The sequence below is a fragment of the Phocoena sinus genome, chromosome 3 (assembly GCF_008692025.1).
Source record: "Phocoena sinus isolate mPhoSin1 chromosome 3, mPhoSin1.pri, whole genome shotgun sequence".
Classification (NCBI taxonomy): Eukaryota; Metazoa; Chordata; class Mammalia; order Artiodactyla; family Phocoenidae; genus Phocoena; species Phocoena sinus.
Window position 1 is genome coordinate 6,738,347 of NC_045765.1, and position 25,340 is coordinate 6,763,686.

At 41.4% G+C, this 25,340-nt stretch overlaps 2 protein-coding genes across 4 annotated transcripts in view; both read left to right on the forward strand.

Annotated features, from left to right (window-relative positions):
- The window catches only part of LOC116752159 (zinc finger protein 426-like), a 45,352-nt gene that overhangs the window by 4,394 nt on the left and 15,618 nt on the right, over nt 1–25,340 (forward strand). The window contains exons 2-6 of one of the 3 annotated variants that reach the window (XM_032628894.1): nt 8,649–8,732; nt 9,322–9,448; nt 10,053–10,136; nt 11,120–11,253; nt 13,981–14,474. In XM_032628894.1, coding sequence (XP_032484785.1) covers nt 8,703–8,732; nt 9,322–9,448; nt 10,053–10,136; nt 11,120–11,253; nt 13,981–14,007 — 402 coding nt within the window. In that variant the 5' untranslated portion in view covers nt 8,649–8,702 and the 3' untranslated portion in view covers nt 14,008–14,474. Of the gene's footprint in view, nt 1–8,648; nt 8,733–9,321; nt 9,449–10,052; nt 10,137–11,119; nt 11,254–11,736; nt 12,933–13,980; nt 14,475–25,340 lie in introns of those variants that run through there. The other 2 variants (XM_032628893.1, XM_032628895.1) reach the window with 2 other exon arrangements.
- On the forward strand, nt 15,788–23,429 carry LOC116752158 (olfactory receptor 7D4-like). Its single transcript, XM_032628892.1, is given in 3 exon segments — nt 15,788–16,397; nt 20,071–20,589; nt 20,592–23,429. Coding segments are annotated over 3 exon segments (1,032 nt in total). The 5' UTR covers nt 15,788–16,306; the 3' UTR covers nt 21,014–23,429.

Genomic DNA, 25,340 nt, shown 5'->3' on the forward strand with positions numbered 1-25,340 from the left:
TGGGTTTGCTAATATTTTGTTGAGGATTTTTGAATCTGTGCTCTTCAGGGATAGTGGCCTGTAATTTTCTTTTCTTGTAGTGTTCTTGTCTGAACACTACAGACAAGTAGTGTTATAGTATAGGATATATACTGGTCTTATAAAATGAGTTTGGAAGTACTCCCTCCTTCCTGTTTTTTGGAAGATTTTGAGAAGGATTGATATTCATTCCTCTTTAAATGTTTGGTGGAATTTACCAGTGAAGTCTTAGGATCCTGGACTTTGGTTTGCTGGGAGGTTTTTTTACTACTGGTTAATCTCCTTACATGTAATCAGTCTGTTCAGATTTTCTGTCTCTTCATGATTCACTCTTAGTAGGTTGTATGTTTCTAGGAATTTATCCATTTCTTAGGTTGTCCAGTTTTTTGGTGTACAGTTGTTCATAGCAATCTCTTATGATCCTTTGTATTTCTGTGGTATCAGTTGTAGTATCTTTTGCATATTTAATTTTGAGCCCTCTTTCTTTTTCTTGGTGAGTTAGCTAAAGGTTTGTCTTATTTTGTTTATCTTTTCAAACCTCTCAGTTTTATTGGTGTTTTCTATTTTATTTTTATTCTCTATTTCTTTGAGTTCCATTCTGATCTTTATTATTTCGTTCCTTCTACTACCTTTGGGCTTTGTTTGTCCTTCCTTTTCTAGTTTCTTGATGTGTAAAGTTAGCTTGTTTATTTGAGCACATTGATATTTCTGATTTTATTTTCATGGTGTGTTTAAATGTTTATTCTGTTTCTTGTATTTCTATCAACTGGTAATTGGATCCAGAACAACAGCTAGCACACACTGTCTGAAAAGGGACAGGGGACTTTCCCAGTGGTCCAGTGGTTAAGATTCTGCACTTCCAATGCAGGGGGCACAGGTTCCATCCCTGGTAGGGGAACTAAGATCCCACATGCTGCAGGGCGTGGCCAAAAAACAAACAAAGAGAAGAAAAGGGACAGATAGGAAGTACTTGACGCTTTCCAGGCCACAAGGTCTCGAATTAGTCCATTCTACTTTTGTCATGGGGAAGTAGCCATAGATCTCAGTAAACAAGTGTATATGGCTGTTTTTCCATAAAACTTTATTCACAAAAAAAGGCCTGTGAGTCATAGTTTGTCACTTACATTTTGGTCTGCAGGCTTCAAAAGATCATTTACAAAATATATCATAGATACTGTTGTATATCTTAATGTTGTATTTAATCAGGAAGACCCAGATTTATATCACTCTTCTGTTAGTGATGCTACATTTGATTACTTAAGGTGATGATCACCAGAGACCTGTATTTTAAAGGTAAACTACTTTTTTCTTGAATAAGAAAGTAATATGTGGGATAATATTTTGACACTCAGAATATCTTGTTTTCTAACAACCTTTATCAATTATTCTGGCATCTGTGATTTAGCACTACTAACAGTGATCCTCTGTGTATGTTGTTTCACGTTTGTAGAGGTGCATCTTCAGGACTAGATTTTAAAGTTGGGTTTCTAGGTCAAAGGTCCAAAACATGGTTAATTTTTCTGGGTATATAAATCCCTTCCATAAATCTTGTGCCATTTGGTAGTTTCCAAATCAACATTAAAATAGGATTAAAATTATTCTGGAGAAACATAAGGAACACATTTTAGTTTTGACTTCAAGGCACTTGTTTTCAAAAATGATATCCAGGGAATTCCCTGGTGGTCCAACGGTTAGGACTCTGTGCTTCCACTGCTGGGGGCCTGAGTTCAGTCCCTGGTCAAGGAAACCAAGATCCCACAAGCTGCGAGATGAGGGGGAAATAAAGTTGATATCCAGTCCACTTTCTTCCTAAGAGTACTCAAATACGTTTTCAGAAGTACAGTGTTTTGATTTGTATTGTGCACAGACATTATATATGATTCCTATTTCATTTTGTGTTGTAGTTTTTTTGTTTGTTTTACTTCAATTTGTGCATATCTATGCTGTAACATTTGTGTGGGGATTGCCAATTCTGACAGTCCACCTAATGAGCTAGGCTGTCTTCGAGAAATAGGGAAACAATGGAGATCGAAATAAGGATAGTATTGCTTCTATGGGGTTTACAGTTTATTTAGGGAGACATTTTAAGTGATTGTTGGCAAGTTTGTTATCTGGACATAATAATGGCTTAATATGAGGGGAGAAGATATATTAGGAGGTGTTGATATTTGACTTGAGAATGAAAGCATAGATATGACTTAGCTAATCAGGTTGTTGAGCTAAGGTGAGGAGGTGTAGAATGAATGAGAACATTTCAGATGAAGGGAACTTCATGAGCAAAATTCCAGAGAAGTTGCAAATTCAGTGTATTTCCTAAGGTGAGGAAAGAGGGTTGTCTGAAGCAGAGCAGAACCAGAGAGTGTTGGGAGGTATATTGGAGAGTGGGGGATAGGGCCAAGGGAATTACTTACTCTGAATTATATTCTAAGGCCATGGGAAACTTAGGAAATATTTTAATCAAAGGAGTAATTTGAATCTACTTACAACTCCTAGTTTGAGAATGGTCTTCAGAAAGTATGAGAGTCAACCTAGAAGCTTATGATAAATAAGCTTTAAAACACGATGGTGGTAAATTACAATTGGATTATTATTATGGAAAAGGAAATAAATGAAATGATTTGAGAGTTTTATAGAAGGTAAAATTGAGAGAATTTTAATTACTTGATGAAGTTATTCCTTCATCTGTTGATTTACTAGAGGATATATTATAGTCAGTGCTTGAATGATTAAGACATAGTGAAGAAAACGGAATTCCTCACATTTGTTCACAGACTTGCAGATATAGTTTCCTAAAGACTAAATGGTAATGTTAACCATTAACACCTTATGTATAAAATTAAAATGGGGAGGAGATAGAAATGAATCGTTCGTTTATATAAATAAACATATGCATTAAATAAATGCATACATATAATAAGCAAAGAGAAAGCGTGCAGAACTACTACAGTTCTTGTTTCTCTAATTGGTCTTGAGGTTGTGGTTGACATCCATGGGTTACTTCTTCAACAATCAGTTTCACATTTCCCTTGCCCTCAATGAGACCCTCACCTGGTCTGGGTTATGTACCTGGTGGAGTGACCCAAATGTTCATTCCCAGGCACACAACAGTAGTGTTAGCTGGGTCATCCATGGAGAAGGGAAGTCCATATTGTTGAGCCCACAGATAGGCTTTATCCCTTTTAGCATGGCCATTTGGTTCATGGACCCATTGAGGAAACACTGTTTTGACTGGGAAAAGTAATTCACATCTATGGACTGCATCATTTTGTCCACCTGATTATTAATAGTCTTATTTATAGTGGATTGCTCTTGGTGGACATTCATATAGGACACAAATAACTTTACAGTTTATGTGCATTCAGAGACATCCTTTCATATACTTTTCCCAGACTACTTTTCTTGTCATCAACCTTCCAATCTTGTTCCATTCACGTCTTTGACTCTCCAGTCAAATGATTGACAACTGTTTGTGAAGCAATGTGTATCCATACATGTGACTGTTTTTCACTCCAGACCTAGCGACAGCCAAATATACTGCTTGAATTTCTGCCACTGGGAAGATTTTTAATTACTACTGCCTTTCAGGGTCATCCCTTCAGTAAGGATATAGAGCTTCAGGTCTAAACTTCCAGGTGTAACTAGCTTACTATGCAGACCCATCTATAAACCAGGTTTTGTCTCAGCCAGCTGGGTGTAAGGAATACCACAGGAAGCCATAGACATAGACTGAGGAAGAGGAGGTGGGGCAACTGTACTTAGGTGTTGAAAGAGCCTTGGCAGCCTACCATACAATTTACTTGAATTCACTGGAATTGCCTGAGCTTAATCCCTTAGGAACTCCTAGGAGTTTACATGTTCACCAAACCCTTTTGATACATATTTGCAGAGTTGGGCTTATTTTGTATGTAAGCTGTTTTCTCCTACCTTATGTTGCATACTGTCCTGTCCCCTTGGATTTTGCACTAGTTGTGTGTCCAGAGGCAACGGCAGGTAATTGTGGTGGGTCTCACACCACAATGAGAATGAGGATTCCTTCCAAGGCATCTGCTCTAAGTGAGATTATCACACATTTGTCAAGCAGAGGAAGGCTAGTATCTTCAGAAACCTAAGAGCAAGCTACTTCCCTGATAAGGGAGGCTCAGAGTGTCTTGGGGGTTCAGTATTGTAAGTGTCATCAGGGTCCCCATAGATATCCCTATTTCAAGTTTCCTGTCTCATTCTTCCCTGATCAGTGCCTCATTTTCACATGAAAAAGTATGTGAGACTGACTTTAAGTATGGTTGAATACTTGAACTCTGCATTTGATTTTTGCAATATCTTCCCCATGTGACCACATGAAATGAGTTTTTAACCTGTCATGGAATCTCTCTGGTTTCAGACTTTGACTTGAGATTGTAGATCTGAGCTTGTCATTGTCTGGGCAACTACACTCAAAAGAATCCATCTCTCACCACAACCATTATAATCACCATTATTGTTGTACCGTTAAGTGTAGCATTCACCTGGTCTCCCAAGGCAAGAGCTGTACCGTAATCATCATAGGTGATTGCTTGACAGTTGTAATTCTATGAATGTCTTTCCCATTGGCAAGGCTTTTAGCTCTATGCTTGAGTCCAAAGGTTTGACCAAACATATCCCAAAATGTCATCTTTACTACTTTGTCTCCAGGGATCACCTGTCTTCACTATTGTGTATAAGTCTGCATGAAATGAAGAAACAGAAATCATACTTTGATTTAAACAGGAGAAGTAAAGTATAAAATTGTAAAGAGAATTCTGTCATATATCCTAGAGTTCATGGAGAATACCTAAGGAAGGCCAAACTTATAGTGGGGGCCTCTCCCCAAGATTGATTTCAGACCTTGTTAGAGAAGGTATCATGGCAACCCATTGAATGTGAGGAAATTTGCTAGGTTGCCAGGGCCAGAACTAGTTAACAGTCACTGGGCAAGGATGAAGCTCCCCTCTGGTACGCCGGCAAGCCATGACCAGTATGTAGATGTGGAGAGGGAATTGAGGTGCCACTGCCAATGCAGGACCTAGAGCACTAAGTGTCCATATAAGGAGGCTTTGGGAAACAAGTGACAGGTGTGCAGATAAGCCGACGCTGGTGTGAGTGCTTGAAAGAAGATGGTGTTCCTCCACCCTTACATTCTTAGAGTAATCAAATACATTTATGAAAACAGATATATGTTGTATTATGAACAGTTATTTAGGTATAACCTAGGTGTACTTGAAGAGTGATGTGAAGGAGCTCCACTCTGTCAGTCACAAGTTAGTGGGTGCCTTTGGTGTGCCAGACACCGTGCCACTCTTTGTACTGGCAGACACTGGCATCCAAAACAGATACAGTGTTACCAATGATATGCCAAAAAAAGAAACTCTCCCCCAAAAAGTTGATCCTTATGTCAGACAACGTTGTCAAGAAGCATTACTACAGATACAGAGGTCATGATAAACAAATCTGTTTCTCCAAAAATATAAAAAATCAAATGTGTATCCACTCAATAATATTGTTGCAAATATACAAAGCATTACTTGAAAGAAGTGGAAGAAGAAATAAAAAATTTCAAAATTCTAGTGGGAGATTTTAATGTATTTTGCCCATAGTTTCACTAAACAGTACACGAAAAATCAGTTAGGACCCACATTTGAAAATGCTGTATTAATTGCCTAATATACATATATAGCATAATGTATCTAGTAACAGTGAAATCAGAAAGTGCTTGTCTGAGCGCAAGAAGTAAGGAATGGATGGAAAGGGACAAGAAGGCTTTCCAGGGAAATGAATATGTTCTGTTTCTTGTTTAGGCTGGTGATTATACAAGTATATGCAATTATCAAAATTCATCCACTAAATACTTAAGATCTGTGTATTTCATTAGACATTAATTATATCCAACTACAAAATAAACAGAAAAATAAAACATTTTATTAGGTACTGCCTCACTAAACTTACTCAGCCTAAGGACTCCTGGTTTGAGACCCCTAGTAGTAAGTACAGTTATAAGGGAGTCTAGACACATGATTTTTTTTGACCTCATGTATGTATGGGTTTTAGTCTTCTCTACTGAAGAATAAGGACTGTGGGGACAGTGAGGATGAATATGGTTCATAGGTTCATAGGTAATGAACTGTGGAACTTTCATTGTCATCATTTGTATACAGTTTTGTAGACCAGCATTTGGCCTGGTGGTCTGTGTTTGATATATTAAAGGTTATTGATATATAACAAAAAGGAGTTAACTTTTATGTATTTTTTTTTTTTTTTTTTTTTTTTTTTTTGCGGTACTCGGGCCTCTCACCATTGCGGCCTCTCCTGCTGCGGAGCACAGGCTCCGGACGCGCAGGCTCAGCGGCCATGGCTCACGGGCCCAGCCGCTCCGCGGCATGCGGGATCCTCCCGGGCCAGGGCACGAACCCGTGTCCCCTGCATCGGCAGGCGGACTCTCAACCACTGCGCCATCAGGGAAGCCCCAGGAGTTAACTTTTAAATACAGAATGTTAAAAGACAAGAAGCATGAAGAAAGTCTGTGGAAGAAGTAAGTAAACATAAAAGCAAATTTTTCAGTTCCATAAAAAAGGAACTGAAAAATAATATGAAAAGGTGATTGTCTGAAAAGTTTCATAAAATAGACAAATGTTGGGCCAAGTATGACAGGGCCTTGCTCCATGTCCAAGGCAAGGAGAGAGTACAGACCTGTTTGATTTGAGTGTTTCCAAACGGAGACCCATGGAGGCTTCCCAGTACTTTCATGTATTCTGAATTCTTTTGTAAAAAGTTTGATAATTTTTTTCTAATCTTTTTGGACCAAGTGTGGAAGACCTAATATTTCCCCTTTCTTTCTTTATCTGGCCTGGGAACTAACAATATATATATGTGTGTGTGTGTGTGTGTGCGTGTCGGATACCCTTTATTTTTTTTACCTGCTTGATTGTTTTCCCATGTTACTGATGAATTGATATATCAATTATTAGTTTATTGTCTATCTTCCCTAATAAGAATGGTGGATATTTAATGCCTAGAATATTTTCTGTATATGTTACTGCTCTCAACTGATTGCCTAGCACAAGGTCATTGAAAGAAAGGAATAATCCAGTGATAAGAACTAAAGGAGGCCTAGAGCTTCAAAGTTCTCCAACATCCATCAAGAGAAGCTCAAGGATGTTGACCGAATAGAATGTTGTTTTTTTCCCTTCATAAGCCCAGCAGCAGCCTACACCAGTGCTTTTCCAATATAAATATAATGTACAGATCACGTATATAATGAAACTATTTTCAGTATCCACAATAAACAAAAATGAAGATTATTTATATGAAATATTTTATTTTATCCCATATATATTAAAATATTACTTAAACAGTCAATTTAAAAATTTAGATATTTTACATTTTTTTCATTTGAAGGGTTTTAAATTTACTGGACACTAAATTTTTATCATATATAATTAATTTACTGGACACTAAATTTTTATCATATATACTTAATTTCTGCTTAGAGCATATATAATTTACAGTTGAAAGAGTAGATTCCAGTATTCAAGTTGTTCCAAACATATAGGTAAGCTGTAAGCTCCTAATGAGATATCTGGTACATAATGTACTCAATGAATAATAATTGATGTTACTGATATTCTTGTTGTAGAGCATACTCTTTTAGTAACTATGTTATCTACATAGAAAGAGCTAATTTATGATGTTGTGTGTGAGATAACTAATACTTGTTGATTAATGGTTGATATGAAGCAGGACTCCAGATAACCCGATCTCCAGGGGCATGGAGATGTCCCTGTCCACTTGTATTCATAAGCTGCCTGACATGATCTTGACATCAAAGAAAGGAATTTTCAGGCAAATTTCACCATCATTGCAACATGACAGCTATATGTCCCATGTGAAGTCCCTGTTAATGTCCTTTTTCAGAGACTCTACTTTAGGATCTGCCAGTCTTGGTCTGGGCCTGAGCAGTCATGCTTCTGGTTCATCTAGGAATTGCTGAAGGGAGCCAGATAATGCTGTTCTCTAACTCGGCTTTCTGGTATGCGCATTTAGGTAGAGTTGCTGCATAATCTTTTTTTGTTTGTTTGGTTTTTTGTTTTGTTTTTTTGTTGTTGTTTTTGCGGTACACGGGCCCCTCACCGCTGCAGCCTCTCCCGCTGCGGAGCACAGGCTCTGGATGCGCAGGCCCAGTGGCCATGGCCCATGGGCCCAGCCGCCCCGTGGCATGCAGGATCCTCCCGGACCGGGGCACGAACCTGCATCCCCCGCATCTGCAGGCGGACTCTCAACCACTGCGCCACCAGGGAAGCCCTGCTGCATAATCTTATTCACGTATTTTATTGCCTTGACAAATGAAGAGTCACATTACTCAGGTCTTAAGGTTGCTTCCCTGTAAAATGAACCCATTACTCTTTTCCTGATGGGCAGCATCGCTCACCATCCCCTTTTCTGGCTCCAGGTGAGACAGGACAACTCTGGCATTTCACAGCAGTGGTGTGTATATATGTGAGATTTCTTGAGTGTGCAAAGGATAATTGGGAATTTCAAGCTAGAGTTGAATGACTTCCAGGCAGTGACTGTGGGAATTATGATCATCTCTGGGTACTCATGCCTTCTTTCTTTTCTCCTAGGTGTTCTAAGAACCCTTTCGCCTTCCTGAGGAAAAGATAGAGGCAGAAAGGATAATGGCTGAGTGTTTGAGAAGTTGTTCTCGGGTAAGAAGCAAGTCTATCCTAAAAAATGGGCTACTGTATCCACCAGATGGACACATTCTGTTTTGGTAGGCCTGTGTCCAGAGCTTCTTAAAGAAATAAAGCCACTGCAGGACTCAGTCCCTGATGAATTCCCTCCCTAAGTGGAAGCTCATACTGGTGACACATTACCCTGAATAATCTCAGTATTTCAGTAATGACCTCCTAATCTTGCCTCTCATGATGGTGACTGCATATATTTTGTTTTGCTTGGTGCTCTTACACAGTAAGGAAGATGACTGTGCATTTCTCAAAGAATGTATTCATTCATCAGCGTTTACAAGTGCTTCCAGTTGGCTTAGGACTATGCTACAGGAGAGAAACAAAACACTTTAAGGCTCATTCTATTGAGATAAGTTCATGTATTACATGTTCTATTAGAGCTGTAGCTGAAGGATCTCAATCATGAGTGAGTGTAGATAGAAGAGAACCTAGGACCATTGTGTCCTGGGGGAGATGATGAGAGACATTGAATCATGGGTCACCCGTCTCCAGTCCCTACCATTGGTGGAGGGCTTACTTTACTGAAGCTAGTATGTGTGTGATGGTTTAGGACTCAGTGACCTTCGCTGATGTAGCTGTGGACTTCACCCAGGAAGAATGGACTTTACTGGACCCCATTCAGAGAAAACTATACAGAGATGTGATGCTGGAGAACTACAAGAACCTGACCACAGCAGGTGAGGCTGCCATCATACCTATAGCATCTTAGAGAACAGATATATGTGATGCACTTACTGTGTTGCAGCATGGGTGATGTTACATGTGAATATAATGGAAACTAACAGACACTGTTCTTCACATGAATGGGTTTTAATTCGGTTGGCATCTGAAAATGTGCTTCTAGGACTAGCATTATCACCATCGCTCTTAGAAATGTGCATTCTCAGACTCCACCTTTCACCTACTGAATGAAACTGCGGCATTGGGACCCAGTCATCTGTGTTGTGACAGACACTGGACTTGGTTCTCATGGACACCCAACGTTTGACACTCATTGGTATATTGGTTTCTCCATGTGAATGAACATCTTTTTTTGCACTTACTTTGTTTCCCGTATCAAAAAAAGTCTTAAGCTTTGTAATTGTTTATATCAATCTGAATGTGGGCTTCAGGGGCCAGAGAGAAACAGTCTTTGTGGAGAACAGAAGGAGGTGAATTTCCTGTTTTATCTCTTCTGAAATAGTTTTACCACAGTTTTAGACATATAGGAGCTGATTCATTGGACAGTTTCTTCTATTTTTCTGGAGCTTCTTTCATTAATTTATCTTTCCTCATAAACAGGGTATCAATCATTGAAACCCACTCTGATCTCTTGGTTGGAACAAGATGATTTGAGGACAGTGGAAAGAAGCGGAGTCCTCCAAGGTGAGTGATTCCTGATCAGTGAAAATTTCAGTGTCTTTGGAATAATGAGGAAACTTGTAAAGATGTGCTTTCTCACAGAAGGCTGAGGTCACTGGTCTCTGATGTTTCAGGATATATTCAAGTTGTCATACGTACGTACTTCACATTTACTCACAATTTCTTATGAGCTCACAAAATGGCTTGTTCTTTATTTTAATATAATTTTATTGAAGTACAGTTGATTTACAACGTTATGTTAGTTTCAGGTGTACAGCAAACTGATTCAGTTATATATATATATATATATTCATTCTTTTTCAGATTCTTTTCTCATATAGGTTATTACAGAATACTTAGTAGAGTTCCCTGTGCTATACGTTAGGTCGTTGTTATCTATCTTATATATAGTAGTGTGTGTATGTTAATCCCAAGCTCCTTATTTATCCCACCCTCCCACATTTCCCCTTTGGTAACCATAAGTTTGTTTTTCATATCTTTAAGTCTGTTTCTGTTTTGTAAATGAGTTCATTTGTATTATTTTTTAAAATCAGATTCCACATATGAGTGATATCATATGATATTTGTCTTTCTCTGTCTGACTTACTTCACTTAATATGATAATCTGAGTCCATCCATGTAACTGCAAATGACTTTATTTCATTCTTTCTTACAGCTGAGTAATATGCTATTGTACATATGTACCACATCTTTATCCGAAATGGCTTGTTCTGTTTCTTTTTTTAACTTTATCATTTTGATGTAGGCTATTTTTCCTAACATTCCTCTTTTCCTTCACTGATAATATTCAGGTTTTTTTCCCCATCATATTTAATTTTCATAGAATTCTTTTTAATCAGGTACTGAATTTTGACTCTGCACTCCTATCATTGTTAAATATTTGGCATAGCCAAACTCCTCAAATCTACTATGTATGTATTGATATTTTTAGCATCTTTAATTTGGAAGCCAATACAAACGAATATTATTATTTTTAACTCCTTCAGCCTCCTGTTTCTTTCTACAAACGCTTACATTTATTATTTTTTTATGGGAAATGCAACTTAAAACCAAAGGCTCAGCAATTCAGCAGGATAATCTTGGGGGAGAAACATCTGTTGGGATGGAAACAGTAACATTGGTAAGTTTAAAACATCATATTTCTCTTTTTCCACATTCAGAAAAGAAAGGGAATTTCATTTATAGCATGAGCACAAGTGATAGATGTTCGCAATAGGTGGCAGTCACCAGGGGAGAGCAATGTCTATGATGAGATACTCTGAATAGGTTGAATTTGGGGATATTCTAAACCCAGCTTGGTACTTATTGCTTCAGAGTTCCCATAAGTCCTCATTTCCACATATGTAACAGGACATTTGAGATTTTACAACAATCCATGAAGCTGTACAGGATTATTTGAAGGTTGGAGTAGATGGAACATCATTCTGGCAGAAGGATTCCATCATTCAACTTGAAAGAAATCAACAGGGCAGAGGTGTATGAATGTAGTAGAAATGGTAAAAGTCATCTTCATCGTTGTAATGATGTTTCAAGTTTGAGATGAGTAGGATCAATTAATGAGTCTGAGCAATCTTTGCATCATCATTCATCTATCCATCCACAGGCAAGAATGCACAATGGATGGAAACTCTGTAACTGTGAGCAATATAGGAAGACTTCAATGAACACTTGAGCCTTAGGACAGGCAGGAGAACTCAAAATGGAGGCAACACTTACGAGCATATGAGTATGGAAAAAGCTTCCTTACTCTGCAGAAGAAAACCTGTATGGTTGTGAAGCATTTTGTGTTTAATCACTGTGGAAAAGCCATCATCCTGACTCCAAATATTGTGGACAGGAAAACCTGCATGGGAGAGAAAGCCTTCAAATGCAGTGATGGTGAGGAAGCTTGTGTGAATCAGCCTTCTCTTCAGGCACAAGTAGTAACTGAGAATGGGGAAAAACACTGTGAACAGAAGGAACATGGGAGAGCTTCTGTTCACTCCACAAGGCATGGTATACCTGTACGAAATCACACCACACAAAAAAGTTATGAATGTAAGGAGTGTGGGAGAGTCTACAAATATCATATCCATTAAAATTCACATGGGAGCCCACAATGGAGAGAAACCCTATAAATGTAAGGAATGTGGGAAAGCTTTCATTATAGCTTATGAACTTAAGAGGCATATAAAAAATCTCATGCTGGAGAAAAGCCCTTTATATGTAAGGAATGTGGGAAAGCCTTCATTAGAGCTGATCACCTTAGGAGCCATATAAAATCTCATACTGGATAGAGGCCCTTTATATATAAGGAAAGTGGAAAATCCTATTTTTATCCCTTATTCCTTAATGATCACATGCAAAATCATAGTGAAATAAAAGTGCATAAATGTAGGGAGTGTGGGAAAGCCTTCCTTACTTCCTATAGACTTAAAGAACATATAAAATCTCACAGTGAAGAGAGGCCTTTTCCATGTGAAAAATGTGGAAAATTCTTTAAAAGTTCTTCATATCTTAAGATTCACAATCGAATTCACACTGGAACAAAACCATATAAATGTACAGAATGTGGTAAAGCCTTCATCAGGCCTTTTGTACTTACTGAACACATGAAAACTCAGGCTAGAAAGTTTTTATGTGAAGATTGTGGAAAACTTTTTGTCAGATCTCAGTTTAGGGACCATAGAAAATCTCACATTGGAGAGAAGCCCTTTCTATGTGATCGGTGTGGAAAATCCTTTAAACATTCCTTATACCTTCATCGTCACAAGACAATTCACTCCGGAATAAAACCTTATAAATAAAATGTGAGAAATGTGGGTGAGCCTTCACTTGGAAATCAGACCTTTCTAAACATGTCCAAACTCATGGTGGAGAGAAAGAAACCTGAGGATGTAAACAATGTGAGAAATCCTTCAGTTATTCCAACTCCTCAGGAAAAACTCACCCTCTAGCAAAATCCTATAAATGAAGAATATGTGAGAAAGCCTTCAGTTCTCTTTGTTCATTTGTCTTGTAAGGAATCACTTTGTCTAATTGATGTCAGGTATGTGGGAAAGCCCTCAGTTGCCCTGATACACTTGACGTGAAAAGAGCACACTGGAGTGATGGTCTTCAAGCATAAGAAATGTGGGAAAGCCAACCATCTCACAACCCAGCCTGTTAGGGCTCACAGTGAAGCCATACTATTAAGAAACATGGAAAGCACTTTACTTTTGCTCAGGGAAATATATATTCCCTAAATATGAGAGATCTTTCAATGCAGAGGAACTCTACTGATACAAGATTTCTGGAAAACTGTACATCTCTTGAGTACTTTGATGTTCACTTGTGATCTCACTGTGGAGAAGAACATTAGGAATGTGAGAAATATTGTAGAGTCATCATTTTTTCCCACTAGATTGTTGCTCATGCTTAATAAACATGGGGTGATTCACAGGCAAGAGAAATGGAGTGTAGTAAATATGGGAAATGCTACCCTGAGTCTGAAATCTTAGGGTTTCTGAGAAAGGATAGTGTTCCAGGTGGTCCCAAAGATCTATTTTGAACATTTTTCATTTGGCCATGACCTTTCCTGGGCAGTGATATGTCTTTCCCTCATCATCAGGCCAGGCCAGTCTAGTTGCTACATTTTCCAGGTCACAACCTGGCCAAAAGTGGGCCTACAGGATTCACACTTAGGGCCCCTGCTTTTTCCTGTTGGATGGACCTGGTCTTATATTGTGAAGACAGGAACTGCTTGACTATGTATGAGGCTCACCAAGTCCATCTACATCAAGTCTCAATGGCCAAAGTGGAGGATATAGTACATCTCTGTAAATCTTGTAAAGATGGCTTTGTCCTCTCTCACACCTGATCCTTTCAGGGTCAGGGTCAAGCATGGGATGAGTAGAGAGGAAGTGAGATTTCATCTACTAATGTGAGACACCCTGATTTCCTGACCTTTGCGGGAGAACAACATCCCGACACCTGTGGAGGACATTCAACCACAGGCCTTGCAGGAAGAGGGTGAGATTGTTCCTTTTCACCCCTATATTTAGCTCCACACCCATGCAAAACAATCATGTCATGTGTCTGGATCAAGCATTGTCTGCTGTAGGTGACATGTCCTCCTTCTGGGTTTATACTCCAATCCAAGTGCTTGAAAAGTGAAAAACTCATGTGACTGGCTGCTCCTGATAATGTGCGCTGCTTGATGCCATGACTGGCAGTTCCTGAAGGTGGGCTTTGGGTTCAGACACAGACAAATGACTAGTACACCTATTATTCCTCTTAAAGATAGCTTTACGGAGGTTCATCTCTCCTCAGTTACTCCCCAGTCTTTGTCACCACTGGGAATTACAGAAATTGAACAGGATCTGTCAGGATTTTTTTTTTTTTTTTTTTTTTTTTGCAGTACGCGGGCCTCTCACTGTTGTGGCCTCTCCCGTTGTGGAGCACAGGCTCCGGACACGCAGGTTCAGAGGCCATGGCTCATGGGCCCAGCCGCTCCGCGGCATGTGGGATCTTCCCAGACCAGGGCACGAACCCGTGTCCCCTGCATCATCAGGCGGACTCTGAACCACTGCGCCACCAGGAAGCCCCCAGGATTTTTTATTGGCTCAATTCTACCAGCTGTCAAGTAATGTCCTCAGTACAGGTGTACCAACTGCACCATTATTGCCACCAGAACTAGCCAGTCCCTCATTTATGTGCCACCAATGAAGCCAGCTACTGCATTACAAGGTCTGATGCATTTACCAGCAGGTATACCTAACCTCTGCGCCCTCCCCGGTCTTAAGCTTTCTGCACCCCACATCATGCCAGGTGTCAGTTAGCCAGAACCCAGGTTCTGCCTTCCTAGGACTTTATCTAATAGTAAAAACCTCATTTCAGCATCTGATGAAAGGTTACACAATTCTCATGCTCGAGCAGCCTTGGGTTACATCGTGTATAGCCAATCAGGGTACAGCTTTTTTTTTTTTTTTTTTTTTTTTAATATTTATTTATTTATTTATTTGGTTCTGCTGGGTCTCAGTTGCGGCAGGTGGGCTCCTTAGTTGTGGCGGGTGGGCTCCTTAGTTGTGGCATGCAAACTCTTAGTTGTGGCATGCATGTGGGATCTAGTTCCCTGAACAGGGATTGAACCTGGGCCCCCTGCATTGTGGGCGTGGAGTCTTAACCACTGCACCACCAGGGAAGTCCCCAGGGTGCAGCTTCTTGATGACACTTTCTTGAGGCTAATAAAACCATTGTAATGATAATCCAAATCAAGCTTAAAACAAAGCCTGGACTGGAATTAACCTCTGAACCTTCATTTATACATATTAATATATGGAGGAACGTGTCATGTTTGGTTCTTTTTTGGGTATGCATATTGCTATTTGGCCTATCTGTTGACCTCTTTAATTATTGGCAGTGACACTGAATTATCAGCAGATTAGTCTTAACTCCCTTGAATGCAGTGTAATGGATTATATACTAGCCCTGGATGACATTCGGATTTTCTGGAATAAGACCTATATTTCCAGCAGAATTTGTTGCAGTTGCCTGAGTCTGAGACCTCATGGGTCATGTTAGAGGTTTATATGCAGGTTGGCCTCATTCTGCTGCTTCGACTCCTAGTGATAGTGTCATCAACAAGTGCTCACTGAGATCCACGAAGCAGTTTCATCCCAGCTTTTGTTCTTCAGTGGCTGACCAGATGTCATTTGCATGTGAAAATTCTCCATAAGCCAAGTTGACGTGTCAACCAGGAGTAGCTTATTGAAGACCCTCCTCCGTGCATCGCTCTTGCCCCTGCTCATCATGTTGTACATGTGAATACAAGGCTCTGACCCCTTTTTTTCTCAGAATTGAGAAACGCGGTGAGGAGCTTAGAAAGACGACATCATCTCTCCCATTGAGACAACAAGCAGGCTTGGTTCCTGCTTCAAAGAAACTGAAATAAATTCCACAACCTCAGCATTGCTCTCCTGTAAGACAACCCAATGTAGTGCAGACTCGACATGGGCCCTCTGTGTCACCCCTGAGAGACTCAGGGACAAAGGGACAAAGGGAACCAATACAAACAGGCTAACTTTCCTTGGAGGAAGGGAATAATCAAGTCACTGGTCCAACAGTTCTGGTGATGGAGACGTGGCTTCCTGGAACAGGCAGAACAGTAGTGGCCAGGCTGGGTGGAAAGACAGTAAAGCATCTGGAATCCAGTAATGAAAGCTCTTCCCCAGACATTTGCCCATGTTTGGGGCAAGAAGAGGAAACAAGGATCCCTGCTGTCCTACTCCTTAATGAGGCTCAACAGTAAGTGTATCAGTAGTTATATCAGTTTGCGTTTCCTTAGTTTCTCAATCTTATAATACCCTTAATTTTTTTTAATTTTTAATTTATTTTTTGGCTACATTGGGTCTTTGTTGCTGCGCTCAGGCTTTCTCTATTTGCAGCAAGTGGGGGCTACTCTTCCTTGCTGTGTGCGGGCTTTTCATTGCAGTGGCTTCTCTTGTTGCGGAGCATGGGCCCTAGGCCCATGGACTTCAGTAGTTGTAGCACACCACCTTGGTAGTTGCAGGACCCAGGCCCTAGACTCTACAGGCTTCAGTAGTTGTTGCACATGGGCTCAGTAGTTGTGGCTTGAGGGGTTAGTTGCTCCAGGGCATGTGGGATCTTCCCGGACCAGGGATCAAACCCATGTCCCCTGCATTGGCGGGCGGATTCTTAACCACTGCACCACCAGGGAAGCCCTATGCTTAATTTTTTTTTTTTTTTTTAAAGAAGATGTTGGGGGTAGGAGTTTATTAATTAATTTATTTATTTTTGCTGTGTTGGGTCTTTGTTTCTGTGCGAGGGCTTTCTTTGGTTGTGGCAAGCGGGGGCCACTCTTCATCGCGGTGCGCGGGCCTCTCACTATCGCGGCCTCTATTGTTGCGGAGCACAGGCTCCAGACGCGCAGGATCAGTAGTTGTGGCTCACGGGGCTAGTTGCTCCACGGCATGTGGGATCCTCCCAGACCAGGGCTCGAACCCGTGTCCCCTGCATTAGCAGGCAGATTCTCAACCACTGCACCACCAGGGAAGCCCTATGCTTAATTTTTTAATGTCACTTTATACACAGACATTATGTGGACTTTAAAAATACCTACGTTTTTGCTATCCAATCTTAAAATCCTTTTCTTTTACTTGGAGCATTTACTGTATAATATAATAAATTACTAATAAATTTGGGTTTGTGTGTATCTTATTTTTTCCATATTTATCTCATTTTCCATCTTTCTCTACATTGTTAGTGTATTTTCATGCAGATGATTTAACTGTCGATGATTGAAATTTATATGCTCCACTACTTTTCCTTTAGTTGCTACCCTGAAACCTTTTAAATTAACGTCTTTCATTGAAGTCTTTTTTTTTTTAATTCATTGAAGTCTTTTTTGTGTGTGTGTGGTTCATGGGCCTCTCACTGTTGTGGCCTCTCGCGTTGCGGAGCACAGGCTCCGGACGCGCAGGCTCCGGATGTGCAGGCTCAGCGGCCATGGCTCACAGGCCATGGCTCACGGGCCCAGCCGCTCCGCGGCATGTGGGATCTTCCCGGAATGGGGCACAAACCCGTGTCCCCTGCATCAGCAGGTGGACTCTCAACCACTGCGCCACCAGGGAAGCCCTCATTGAAGTCTTAATACCGTTTCCCTTGTACAAAGTGTACTGGGACTTGTGAATACTGCAAAGCCCATTGTCAACTCAACAACACACTGACCCAGAGACCCAGAAATCAGTCTGTAGTCAGAAGAGCCACAAAACAGGCCCAGGTGACAAAAAGAACCAAGTCCCCCCAGGGAAGTGGCAGAGCCGCCCCTGTCTTATGAGTGGTTATGTTTGACAGGGAATGGATACCCCAGTGGGGAAGTGCTCAGTGTCATGAGAAACAGTGAAATTAGTGCACTATCATGAGGTAAACTGACCACCACCATAAGGGGACACAGCTGTGGAGACTGACTGCATGATTGCCCTGCTGTGGCCAAACAGTAATGATGATGGGAATGGCTGTGACTGGTCCCCAGCTTTCCTGGGTACTTCATGTTGGCCTTTTCTATCCCAGACGACTTTGGACCTGGCTGTCTCCCTCAGCCCCCAGTGGTGCATCCGTTGGGTTTCCCATTGGCTTTGTACCCTGGCCTTTCTGGGACCCTGCAGTCAGTGCAGCTCTGGCCCTTTCTTCATTCTTTACCCAGACCTGCCGCTCTCACAGGCAGCTGTCTTCCTGCCTCCTTCTCTCCCTCTGACTGCCCTGTCACTTGTCTCATAAAGGGTGGCCTGTGGGTCCCTGGTGATGGGGACATTATGTAGATGTTATTACCCCTGAGCAGTATGTCTTTCCACATAACAGCAGAAAGTCATCTCTTTAGTACAGGAGCTTTGGGGCGAGGAGTGGGGAAGATTATTCATTAGAGTGAAGGGTGGAGCAGGGTCAGCCTGTGTTTGTGCTCCATGAGGGGAGGAGAGATCTGCACCCTGAGCTTCTGAACCAGTTCACTTGTGACCCATTGGAACACAGCGCCTTTCACCATTACGAATCACTTTCGTCAGTGGAATCAATTTCATCATTCTTATCTCAATGTTCATGGAAAAGTTAAGGGACAGGTTAGGAATATACTTCCACCTGAATCTATCACGTCTTGTCTCTAGAGCAAAGCCCAGAGCTCTTGGTCACGGAACATGTTTAGACAGGTACACCGTTCAGCCCATGGTGACTCTGGGCACCAGGCCCCTGCGCTGGCCTGGAAGGCCATGTGATGCCTCAGCAGCCAGGCAGATTGGAGCCCAAATATCTACAAGGGCAGCTCCAGGAGCTACTGGGCTCCCCTCAGCTGGGAACACAGAACACTATATTGTGTGGGCTTCTTCCTTGAAGCACTTCTTGGTGGCTGATTGGTGTCAAAGCCCACCTTCCCTCCCCAACCACCTGCTCTCAGTGATGTGTGTCCAATGCTCTCCCTGCATGACCCACTGCTTTTGGCCTACCCTCTGGTGCCTGCCTTGAAACAGGGTGTTTCTGTTTCTGAATGGCTGAGGCAGCTGTGCTTGTGAGGCTACAGACCTCCCTGTGCCAGCCACCTACAGGAGTGACCCTGCATGTGGAGATTTAAAAATACTGTTTTGGGGTTTCCCTGGTGGCGCAGTGGTTGAGAGTCCGCCTGCCAATGCAGGGGACACGGGTTCGTGCCCTGGTCCGGGAAGATCCCACATGCCGCGGAGCGGCTGGGCCCGTGAGCCATGGCCACTGAGCCTGCGTGTCCAGAGCCTGTGCTCCACAACGGGAGAGGCCACAGCGGTGAGAGGCCCGCGTACCGCAAAAAAAAAAAAATAAATAATAATAAATAAAAAATAGAAATACTGTTTTGTGTTAGGTGTTTTGTTCAGTGTTTTAGTCTTTGAAATGCCAGCTAAACAGTTTGTGTTTTTATGTGCACTTTTTTTACACTCTACATTTCTCCATTTGGGGTCTGAGTTTAGTAGTTTAACAAAAAAAAACTAGGCTTTTAAAAAAATCTGACTTTGGGGGCTTCCCTGGTGGCGCAGTGGTTGAGAGTCCGCCTGCCAATGCAGGGGACACGGGTTCGTGCCCGGGTCCGGGAAGATTCCCACATGCCGTGGAGCGGCTAGGCCCGTGAGCCATGGCCGCTGAGCCTGCATGTCTGGAACCTGTGCTCCGCAACGGGAGAGGCCACAACAGTGAGAGGCCCGCATACCGCAAAAAACAAAAAAGAACGAGTAGGAGATAAAAATATTTTTTCTTCTATATTTTAAAACAGCTAAATAAATATATTTTGAATGGAAATGGTCTACCATTTGGCTGAGTGAATCACTGTCATTGGAAGGACTAATAGAGGGTGAAGGATATCGACCTAAAGGTGGAATCATAAGTGATGACTAGCTAAGGTGCCATTTGGCTGTTCATTGAAGGTTGCTTTTGCCTCCTTCCCCAGCAGACGCACCAGCGACAGGAAACCATACAGGAGTATCACAGTTCCTCCTCCTGGGCCTCTCAGACGATCCTGACCTGCAGCCCCTCCTCTTTGGAGTGTTCCTGTCCATGAACCTGGTCGCTGTGCTGGGGAACCTGCTCATCATCCTGGCCGTCAACTCAGACCCCCACCTCCACACCCCCATGTACTTCTTCCTCGCCAACCTGTCCTTTGTTGACATCTGTTTCATCTCCACCATTGTCCCAAGGATGCTAGTGAACATCCAGACACAGAGCAAAGGCATCTCCTACATAGGGTGCCTCACTCAGGTGTATTTTTTTTTGATTTTTACTGTAATGGATAGTTTTCTCCTGACTGTGATGGCCTATGACCGGTTTGTGGCCATCTGCCATCCCCTGCGCTACATGGTCATCATGAACCCCCGCTTCTGTGGCCTCCTGGTTCTGATGTGTTGGCTCATCATTTTCTGGGTTCCCCTGATTCATATTCTACTGTTGAGGCGGCTGAACTTCTGTACTGCACTGAAATTCCACATTTCTTCTGTGAACTGGCTCAGATTCTCAAGGTGGCCTGCTCTGACATCCTCATCAATAACATCTTCTTGTTTGTGGCCACTGCCCTACTGGGTGTGTTTGCCCTCATTGGAATCCTCTTTTACTCTCGAATTGTCTCCTCTTTAATGAGAATCTCCTCTGCAGCGGGAAAATATAAAGCATTTTCCACCTGTGGGTCTCACCTCTCTGTGGTTTCCTTGTTCTATGGGACAGGCGTGGGGATCTATCTCACTTCTGCTGTGACCCATCCTCCCCAGAGAAGCTCCATCGCCTCAGTGATGTACGCCGTGCTCACCCCCATGCTGAACCCCTTCATCTACAGCCTGAGGAACAAGGATGTGAAGGGGGCCCTGGGAAGGCTTCTTGGTTTAGGTACCACTTGTCTGTGAGGGGCCACTGGCCTCAGAACTAAGTGGACACTGCGGGCTGCAAAAACAAATTTTGTGAATTTATATCTCCTGATTTTCTTTTCCCTTAAAAGACAAGCTTCATTTCTTCCATTCTCAAAGCACCTATGACTTTGCTTTTATTTGTGTTTGTATTAGTTTCTGCTCAACACCCTCCTCAGTGATTTCTTTTGACTTTTGCTTCTTATTTGGAGCCCATACATTTCCATCTTGGGCTGGGTTTCTTACAGCCATTCTGGCGATTTCCAACATTAGGTTTGAAGCACTTATACCACGTATGGCATGGTTTCCCCCCGAATTTTCCTCTCAAATGTTCATGTTCTTCACGTTAATTTTTTTGTGTGTTTGCTTTTCTCTGGAAGAAATGGAATGAAAATCACACAACAGTCATAACCAAAGTGCTTCACATACCAAGGCTGTTCTTGTTCTGTGTACGTTTTATGTTATCTTGACAAAATTTCAAAAGGTGTTTTCTCTCATTTATCTCATTTTTCAAACAGATTGGGAATGGAATGAAGTCTACCCTGAAAACCTAACACTATGCCCACATTCCTAACTTTGCTATCCAACATTTTCCTGAAAACAGATTTTCAGCTTCAAGAGTGTGAATCTAGTTTTGAGTTAGTTTTTTCACATGATTCATAGAAGTATATAGCATAGAATAATTATGAGATATTGCTTCATTCTTTGCCTTCTTTCTTCCTCCCTCCCTCCCCCTCCCTCCCTTCCTTTCCTCTTTCTTTTGTTTTGCTGGACCTTTATTTGCTCTCATTGCAGTTTTAAGATACACCCCAATATCCTAAAACATCTAATAATGAATGCAATAGAATAAAACTTGTTTTCTCTTGTGGCTTATTTGGGGGGAGGGCACTCTTTGGAGGTGCCAGCAGGAGTGGTAATCACACACCTGTGGAGTGTTTTCAGAACTTAGTCCACTTTTTGAGAAGAATGTTGATAGAATTGAGTCTGCAGCAAAGGGTGGAGTGGTAGAAGCTGTCAGCATTTCTCCTACATTCCCTGGGATACCTTCACCATCCCCACTGCACAGCAGCCTGACTGCCACTGTCAGCACCAGGTAGAACCTACTTTTCCCAATGTGTGACGGCAGACCTGCCAGAGAATTATGCCCCATGAGGGACAGTTCTTGATGGACAGGTGTGGGGTATACCGTCTTCTTCACCCCTTAGCTGGGATCATTCTGAAGTTTGGATTTTGTGCCATTTTCCAGAATTTCCCTACAGGATGAAAACTCTGCTCACTCGTGTGCAAGGTAACTTAAGATAAGCTTTATTGGATGTGTTTTCTGCCCTGTGTCACTTCCCTTTTCTCTAACCTGTGTTCCATGGTCCTTGCTCCTTCCAATAATGTGCTTCGACATAAATCCTTGATTCGGCACCTGCTTCCGAGGAACCAAAGCTGAGACACGTGATGAAGACTATTAAGAATATCCAAACAATGCCATGAATGGAACTAAGGACTCTGGGGGCAAAAATGACAAAAACAAACACAAAACAAATACTGGGTATATAGTAAGATCTTCAAATTACTGGAAAATCGTAATTTATTAGTAAGGAAAAACATTCAGTGGGGCTTTAATTGAATTTGATTCCACTAAATTTAATCCATAGTGGGTTTTTTAAATTTATTTTTTTCTGCAGCAGGTTCTCATTAGTTATCTATTTTATGCATATTAGTGTATATATGTCAATCCCAATCTCCCAATTCATCCCACAGCCACCCCCCGCTTTCCCCCCTTGGGAGAAAGATATTCAGTGTGGCTTTAATTCAATTTGATTCCACTAAGTTTAATCCATAGTGTTTTTATTGCCTACTTCATATGAACAAAACTGGGGACCAAAGAGGTAAACATGTTGCAATTTAGAGTGGTAACCATAATAATATTGGTGTGTAATAATGCATGCTGAAAACAAAGGTAGAACTTTTCAATTCACCTTGAGTGAGTCCAGAATAAAACTTTAAAAAATTTTGTGTAATAGCTTTATTGAGGGATAATTTATATATCATGAAATTCAGCCATTTAAAGCATAAGGGCAATAGTTTTGATAAATTTTTACTTATGCAATCATCACCACAATCCAGTTTTAGAACATTTCTATCACCCTAGAAAGTTCCCCTGTGCCCATTTGCAGGTAACATCAACTGCCACCTCAGTCCTAGGCGACCACTTATTTGCTTCTGTCTCTATAAACTGGCCTTTTCTAGCTCTGTTATATAAATGGAATCATACAATAGATGATCTTTTGTATCTGGCTTCTTTCACTTAGCAGAATGATTTTTCATAGTTATCCATGTGAAAAACACACATCAGTATTTTGTTCCTTATAATTGTAAAATAGTATTCAAATGTATGACTGTGCCACATTTTGCTTATCCATGGATATTTTGATATTTCCAGTTGGTCAGTAAACGTGTTCAGACACACACACCCTTCACTGATGTGCTGTATTCATCCTGTGGTGACTCGTGGCACTCTGGGTCAGAGGGAAGGTCTGGAGGCCATGTGATGACTATTCAGGACACCGGAGTCCGAGGCTAAATCTGCACCCAGGGCTCCGGAGCACCTGGCCTCACACCTGTATGCAGACAATTATTGCAAATATTTTGGGTATTGGAAGCTATCCTTTCAACTGTAATTTTTTGAGATCTAAACACGAATCAGTTACATCTGATGAATATATAATATCCAGTGAATTTTGAATACTCCATATGAAGGATTTAAATAGCTCCACTACCACTTACTATGTTGAAATGTTTTGGATATCTTGGGTTAAATAAAATTTATTAAAAGTGATCTCAGGGGCTTCCCTGGCAGTGTAGTGGTTAAGAATCCACCTGCCAATGTAGGGGACATGAGTTCGAGCCCTGGTCCGGGAAGCTCCCACATGCCACAGAGCAACTAAGCCCGTGCGCCACAACTACTGAGCCTACACTCTAGAGCCCGCAAGCCATAACTACTGAGCCCACGTGCCACAACTACTGAAGCCCGTGCTCTGCAACAAGAGAAGCCACCACAATGAGAAGCCCGCGCACCACAATGAAGAGTAGCCCCCGCTCACCACAACTAGGGAAAGCCTGCGTGTAGCAACAAAGACTCATCACAGCCAAAAAAAAAAAAAAAAGAAAAGAAAAAGATCTCAGTTATTTCTTTTTGGTTTCTTGTGGTTATAGAAAAAATTTAAAGTCTATATATGGCTTACACAGTATAAACTGCTGCTGGGCATTATGAAGAGAAAAAGAATGAAATATTTTATTCAGTTGACCCAGTTGATGTTCCCATGAAGGAACTTGGAGAAGCCTGGAGGCCTGTATCTCCTTTTAAGTTCTTCCCTCTGGCATTCTCCTTTAATCTCTCAGCAAATAAGTTATGTCCCTGTGCTAGGAACTGAGAAGGCATGAGCAAGGTATACAAAAAATGTATGAGGCCTAGACGATCCCATATGATGTAGGAGGTAGATTAAAAAGTAATGATTAATATATCACTTCAAAAGTGATATGAGGGAAATGAAGGAGGCAAGAAAATAAGGAAGGTCCTACATACACACCCACAGTGGCATAAATATTCTGGGGCAGATAAAGGCAGAACAGGAAAGTAAATATGGACTATTACACCTTTAACCAAAAAAGATTAGAAATACAATGTCAAGATTTCCCTGCAAAAACAGCTCTGAATAAATCTTAACAACTGCGAAACCTGAAGAAAATCTTAGTTGGGAAAATTCAATTGAAACAGGTCTGCTCTCTCCCTCTCATCTTTGCGGAGGGCAAATGCCAAGTCAGATGTTCTCCAATGTCTGTGTATTTAATGGGTCTCCTCAATGTGAATCTGCTCAGAGAACTACCTTTGGGTATTATTTCTTTTGTTTTGCTTTTATTTTTTATTCATTTATCCCTCAGATTTCCTTATTTGATATCTTTTAACCTTCTGTGGTTTAAAGGTCAACTCTAAATGTTTAAAATAATCACAGAAACACAATGAAAAAATGTGCAGTCCCTGTCTTCACAATGTCTTAACCAGGTCCACCCAACAAAGAGAAACCAGGGGGTCCAAAGAGGATTAACTGTGAATCCTCTAGGCCCACTTTTGGCCAGGCTGTGGCCTGGAAGATGTAGCAACTAGACTGGCCTGGCCTGACGATGAGGAGAAAGAAAGACGTACCACTGCCCAGGAAAGGTCAGGGCCAGATGACAAATGTTCAAAATAGATCTTTGGGACCCACCGGAACACTATCCTTTTACAGAAACCCTAAGATTTCAGACTCAGGGTAGCATTTCCCATATTTCCTACATT